Source organism: Ylistrum balloti, unplaced genomic scaffold (assembly GCF_031769215.1).
Source record: "Ylistrum balloti isolate Yb309-2 unplaced genomic scaffold, AGI_CSIRO_Ybal_v1 Utg369690, whole genome shotgun sequence".
Classification (NCBI taxonomy): domain Eukaryota; kingdom Metazoa; phylum Mollusca; class Bivalvia; order Pectinida; family Pectinidae; genus Ylistrum; species Ylistrum balloti.
Window position 1 is genome coordinate 1,141,595 of NW_026781926.1, and position 6,958 is coordinate 1,148,552.

At 35.4% G+C, this 6,958-nt stretch overlaps 1 protein-coding gene across 2 annotated transcripts; it reads right to left on the bottom strand.

Annotated features, from left to right (window-relative positions):
- Positions 1-620: 620 nt before the first annotated feature.
- Positions 621-6,951, bottom strand: LOC132565075 (non-structural maintenance of chromosomes element 1 homolog). 2 transcript variants are annotated; one of them, XM_060229679.1, is made up of 8 exons: positions 6,877-6,951; positions 4,888-5,099; positions 4,557-4,696; positions 3,865-3,942; positions 2,590-2,745; positions 1,923-2,045; positions 1,486-1,618; positions 621-1,049 (listed from the first exon to the last, which is right to left on the bottom strand). In XM_060229679.1, the coding sequence occupies exons 2-8, from the start codon at positions 4,997-4,999 to the stop codon at positions 958-960; spliced, it is 834 nt and encodes a 277-aa protein (XP_060085662.1). In that variant the 5' UTR covers positions 5,000-5,099; positions 6,877-6,951; the 3' UTR covers positions 621-957. The 2 variants fall into 2 exon arrangements, with proteins under 2 accessions (XP_060085662.1, XP_060085663.1); XM_060229680.1 differs by lacking the exon at positions 6,877-6,951 and adding an exon at positions 6,705-6,775.
- Positions 6,952-6,958: the final 7 nt, after the last annotated feature.

Genomic DNA, 6,958 nt, shown 5'->3' on the forward strand with positions numbered 1-6,958 from the left:
TTGGTATAGAACTTGGATTCAGAACCTTGACAAAACCTTGATTCTCATCCAAAGTCTACATCCTTGGTGAAATGTATTGTTGCTGTGATGTCATACCATTGCCTTGACAGGGGAATCACCTGTCCAGGGTAAGAGTCCCTACCATAAGCTTAGATAGATTGCACTGAGCTTAACTGGTGTATCTACCTGTCCTACACTAACACGCTAATTCCTGGTATACCATTTCTAAGCCAAATATACATAGGCTTTTTCATTACCCCCTTGAACTTACTGCATTGCATTACGTAAAAATAAGATGTTAGTAGAAACTGGTTGAATCGGCAACATTCCCTCTGAATACAAGGTGGTTACAATATGATATCCAATGAAAATTGTTGTAACATAAGAACATCTATTCAATATTTTTTCTGTAATACATTGTTTTCTTGATTTAACCTACTGTTTTGTATATACACGGCATTATTAAAGCACCTCTAGTAATAATTAATGTGTCCACTATTCTCAACAGCAGCTTCAATAAAAATGTTGGAACTGACATCACTGTAATAAGTACATCTGTATGTTATGAACCACAATTACAATGCTGTCAACAACAGGTAAACACATAACACAAATCAATGTTTCATGGTATTAATGATTTCTGGCACTAGTTTATATGATTAAAACATTTACAATTCATTCACAACTTGCAATTTTTAAAAGTTACGACAAAGATTGATGCATTTTCACTGTCTCTTTTATGATGACATTTACCAACTGATATTTTTATCAAAGTTCAAAGAAGTTCAATAGTAGTATTGTTCATGGTATCATATAACAATTAGCTCCTGTAGTGTGTTTGTGTCTATACCACAGAATCATGACTGCTAAGGATTCTTGTCAGCCAACTGATATACTAGAATCTACATCTCTTTAGAGGAGAATCAGTCCCACAACAGAAGAGTTCTTCAAGTTAGGTCAAGATCGTAGTTTCCTTTTGCGGCCAGAAAAAGCATCTGTACAGGTTGAGGTAGATGGTACCTGGCTGCTCTGTGTATCAGCTGAAGGACCTGTGTTAATGAACAGTCATCTTCAGAACAGGTCATTTTAACCATCTGGTTCAACCAACTGATCACAACACCTTCTTCTGTAGAGCTGACCAACATTTTTTTATTCAATTTGATCAATATATCTAAGACACTGGGAATGAAATGATCCTGTCTACATGGTGTACTAGGTTATATGGTCCCAGAGTTATACATTAGGAAATAATTCATCAAGATTAATTAACATCATGGTTTTGTCGGAGTGACTAACATCTAATTGGATCCATAGACTTCTGAGGGGCAAGATTCATCAAGGGTTTCTATTATTAACATTTTATCTACTCCTCCTTATAGCACGGACATAACATACACAAATGATCTAGACCTTTCTCTACAAATCTAACAAAGGTAATTAAATGTTGTGCGATTTTTACAGGATTGCAAGAGGGTTAGCTGTTACCTTTCTTGGGGACTGGGTGAGGCCAAGATGTCCCACAGGTTTTATTGGGACACCTGGGATTGTCTTTGTTCTGGAAAAACCTACTGGCACAGTGTAGGTGGAGTTTGGTTTGACAGTTATCACAGCTCTGGCCCTGAAACATGAAGGGAGACAACTCTGATTAGATCACTGATCATGAAACAAAGGGAATGATCTGGAACAAAGGGAGGCAGGTCAAGTTACAGTAATGTCTTTTTAAAAGAGAAATTATGAAATTAAATCATCAGGGAAAATAACCCTGGGCTACATACCTCAATTATAATTTTTGGGTGAAAACTCTGGAATATTTATGTATCACTGGGTATTGTTGAGTATTGATAACTCTGTACCTGCTGTAGTAATATCATTGTGAATGTTATACAGATTTTATAACAATGGAAAATGTATTTTGTACGTACCTTAACACAAAGTTTGTTGCACATGTTACATTTGAGGTTTTCATCCTCAGCTCCATACACATCTAGAATATACTGTTCTAGCTCCAACAAACATCTCGTTGACAAGGAAACTATTCCAGTTCCCTGAATAAGAAAAAAGTATTCACTATTCATTAAATACACTGTTAAAAATTTTGTGCATCGACAAATTTTTCAGATTTGGGTTTCCACTTGGTACAGTGTGAAATGCACTTGCCTTTAACCTTTTCACCACGGTCAATTCCCCAAGTGAATGTGAAAAGTTATGGGTTCACTTGCCCAACCCTTTGAGCACTTCCATCTAGACCAACAAGAGTGATAAAAATACCCCTTGGTATCCATACTCAGTGAGAAGTACCTGGCAAACTTTACCTCATGTTGGCTCTACACTTCTTAGTTAAAATAGTTAAATTGACACTGTATAAAGTTTTTCCTGTTCACTTCATTTCTAAACAAAATATAAACAATTTAGTAACTGAAACTGCTGCAAACAAAGAATGTTGTCAAAAGCAAAAATAACCAAGAATTGTTTGCTAGTTGTGTTTTTATATAATTGTGTTTTTTTAATCAGAAAGACATGATTAGTTTTCTTATATTTTGTTTAATATTGGATGAAAATATATTTTTGAGGTTCAAAATTAAAAGATACCTTGTGTATAATGATCCACTTAGCTGATTCTAGTCTCTGTAGTAGCGACTGTGCATCCTGCCGTGTCATCTTTTTCATGTTTTTATCGAGTTTGTCAACAATGTTGACAGCAGCAGTAGATCCAATTTCTCCCTCATTATCCACAATCTGGTCAACCTACATAACAAATTTGGCATATCTACAGGGCATGGGTCATAACTCTGTCGTTCTGTTTACAGTACCTAACAACCTTATCATAGCTGGTCAAACACATAAACATATACCCTGTCACACTGTTTACACATTTAACACATAGTTATTAATTTAATGAAATGAAACTTTTTGCAAATAGATGGAATTTTGAAGCAATAATCTGAGATAATATCTCTGTATTTAAAACATGTAAACAAGGAGTGCAAACAACTTGAAAAAGCATATGCCAAGTTACGAGTGACAAAAATGTGACTAATTGATGTGTTAAATTTGGGTAAAAATAAAGAATCTCAATTTTAATTATATAGGAAAGTAGAGTTTGTGAATAAATACACTGAATTGATTACTCTAAAGTTATTACAAATCTTATTGTAAATAATTCATATCATGTATTTGAATAGAGTAAAAGTGCTAGAGCTTCCCGAGTGCATATCTGGGTATATTCAGGATGCAAAACAAGAAAGTGCTGATCTTAACAAATAAGTGGATTTCTGAAAGACAGTTATGTCTTTGTTGAACTAAGTCAACCATTACTTTTTAAAAATGCAGAATAAAATTGATAACAAAAAAACTTATTGAAATTGAAAATGGGGGAGAATATCACATTTGAGATGTTTAAACTCAAAAGCCAATGAATAATTTGAATTAGTACATTCCATCTATAACAAAAATCTGAATGATTGATGTGTTCAATATTGTTCAAAATCAAGAATTACATAAGTAGATTTTGTGAATTAATATAATGAATCTATTACACTTACAAATCTGTTACATCTTTCATGTCCAGAATACACTGTAAATATATTCTATTCAGCAGTTTTATCTTGTTTATATTTCCTATTATGTATTTGAGTGGTAGGAGTCAGTCTAGTATTAAAGCCACCTGATTCCTAATAGCTCAGTTGCTATTGTCATTATCTCTGATATTCCAAACAAAAATAGAATGTAAAGCTTGATGATAAACATTCCACCTACATTTACATACAATCAGATCCCTTTGACCTAGTAAAAGACTGCACTAAATTGACCTAAATCTGTTCAATTGTTTGCAAATAGTGATTTTTGGTATGATAATGAACTTACCAGCTTTTTGAAGAATTCCAGTTCACTCTGCGTATAATCGGAGGCCAATTTTGTAATGGCACTTTCATTTGTACAGACCTGGAAATACAACATTTAATAGATGAGAAAATTTACACTTATCTGTCAACTGATTATGCAGGTAGAAACTAATCTGTTTCTTTAATATGAGAACCACATATATAAACCAGGCAGTAGTAGCTGACCCCTCCCCCTATATACCCCTTCCTCTATATATACTGACCAGGCAGTAGTAGCTGACCCCTCCCTCTATATATACAGACCAGGCGGTAGTAGCTGACCCCTCCCCCTATATATACAGACCAGGCGGTAGTAGCTGACCCCTCCCTCTATATATACTGACCAGGCAGTAGTAACTGACCCCTCCCTCTATATATACTGACCAGGCAGTAGTAGCTGACCCCTCACTCTATATATACTGACCAGGCTGTAGTAACTGACCCCTCCCCCTATATATACTGACCAGGCAGTAGTAACTGACCCCTTCCTCTATATATACTGACCAGGCAGTAGTAGCTGACCCCTCCCTCTATATATACTGACCAGGCAGTAGACCCCTCACTCTATATATACTGACCAGGCTGACCCCTATATACCCCTTCCTCTATATATACTGACCAGGCAGTAGTAACTGACCCCTCCCCCTATATACCCCTTCCTCTATATATACTGACCAGGCAGTAGTAGCTGACACCTTCATCCTCACTCACACCCTTCTTGATTTCCATGTGAAATGGACGGATTTTCATGTTAATGGTGCGGACAAAATCAAGAAGTTGTAGTTTTCTGTCCTCTTCTTTGGCAGCAGTAGGCTCTGTAATGATATGAACACATGCTTATGATACATAAAACATGTATGGGTCAGACATGAATGTATAGAGAATATATGGTCAGTGTCTTAAAATACAAACTGCAGGAAGACAAAACTGGCCAGCTTTTTGTGATGCTTGGTGAAACTTGGCAGAGGGGTGTGCAAGTTATTAATGTTAAAAGACAAATCTGTACCGTTGAATTTCAGACACACAGTTCTGAAGAGCAGTCTGACTTCTTTGGCATCCAGCAGTCCACGAGACATGAATGATTGAAGGAACAGGCGATGACTATCTCGCATTGACATTTTCAATGTTACTTTCTCTGGAGATGGAAGACTGCAGTCTTTACTTTACAATATCCTCCAAAAGTTGCTGATGATCTCTTCTCTATTGTTCTGATGGCTTCTGCAAACAAAGAAATTAAAATAACATTCCATAGTAGTAATAGATAAAAACCCCCGGTAAAGATCTACATTTACACTGGGTATGTCAGAGACATATATAACACAGAGATAAGAAACCCCTTGAGCTTACCATTGGTCACACATAACTGACTCCTAGTAACTGTTTGTACATCATTGTGTGTACCCATAGATAGCATGATATATTTAAAAGAACTTCAAAAATGTAGCAACCTGCACCACATTGTGTACACTATATTGAATATACAATTCAATTCAAGCCATAGTGTATGCTATTTTGAAAAAGAATTACAACATAGATACGAAAAGTATCCAAGGAAGTAAATGTTTACTGTAATGTATAAAATTTATTCTGCGACATCTGAAAATACATTAAAGTTCAACATGTCCAATCTTATTTTTATGTGTTGTCAGTGTATTGGTGCACTTTCTTGTTACAGAATACATGAAACTCCTCTTTCAATATTCATCTGATTTGAAATTGTTTTTCATAGATTCTATTATAATATTCTTATCATCCTTCTTAACAACATCATGATACATCGTCAATAATATTCAAGTAGGGAAAAAAAGTCAGTGGTCGATGCTAAGTGAAATTAACTTCAGCTCTTGTTGTCATATATCGGTAATGTCCTTGTCACAGAATACAACAAATTCCTCCTCAATTATTTGGTTTTAATTTGGTTTTCATACATTGGTTCTATTGTAGTTTTTTATCATCCTTCTTAACATGTTGTGATACACCTTCAATGATATTTAGTAAATAACAAGAGAAAAGTCAGTATTTTCCAAATAAAGTGGTATTCAATATGGCAGTTGTTGACCTGTGTTGTCGATCTAGACTTCAAATTAATACCAGTTCTGTCTTTTGTTCATTATTCCATTTAAGATAATTTCCAAATTTTAATAGCAAGCTAATAATTTTGACTCAAAATACCAATATTGATGCCAATAAATTTTGATAACCAAGATGTGAAACGCTGGTAATTTCATAACAAAGTTTTCTTACATGGCTTCTGGCGTTGTGAACATTTGAATATTTGGGATTTGGCAACCCATATGATATCAAATGTATCTATAACTTCATTGAAAAGTAATGTTTCTTTGTCACATTACATATTTTAAGCAATATATTACTAAACAAGGCCCTAGGCTTCTCTAGGCTTAAAATATGTCTCTAGGCTTAGATTAGTATGACCGTCATTATTATGTGATCTGCGCTGTTCTCGGCAATATGAGCTCTTTTTGTTGCTTATTGGTGGTCTGAAAATGCTTGATTTTACGAGAACCGAGGTAGTTGCCAAAGTCCTGGATTTGAGTGACAGATTTATTGCAAATATCACGCATAAATTTACCTATGTTCTACTTTCATCCACACTATAAGCAATCGAGGTGATTAAGTTTGTGATTTTTTCTAAAAAGCCAGGCAAGAGTATTCTCGTTTTGTGTAATAATTAAGAATGTTGCATTGGTTACTGGGCCATGTCAAAAATATGTAGGTTTTTGTAGCAAATGTTAAAAGAACTTCACGTGTTTCCATTTCAAATTATTCCCCATTCGAAGAATCAGTTGGCCTTCAGTATCTTACGTGTATCACACTTAGGTCCCCGCCATCCCGGATCGGATTCAAACGCACCCACACGCAGGTATCTTTCATCAAAAGAATAACAATCTAAGTCAGGCACTGAATGAAACTTGATGTTTGGATTCGATTCGAGGCATTGTCAGGCTTAACTACAACTCTGGTAAGACTGACAAACCTGGTTCTTGTCGTGAGTTCCCGTTTCGAATTCGCGCCAGCTGCCATCTTCCTATTTGCCTTTTCCGATGTGCAATGTTACA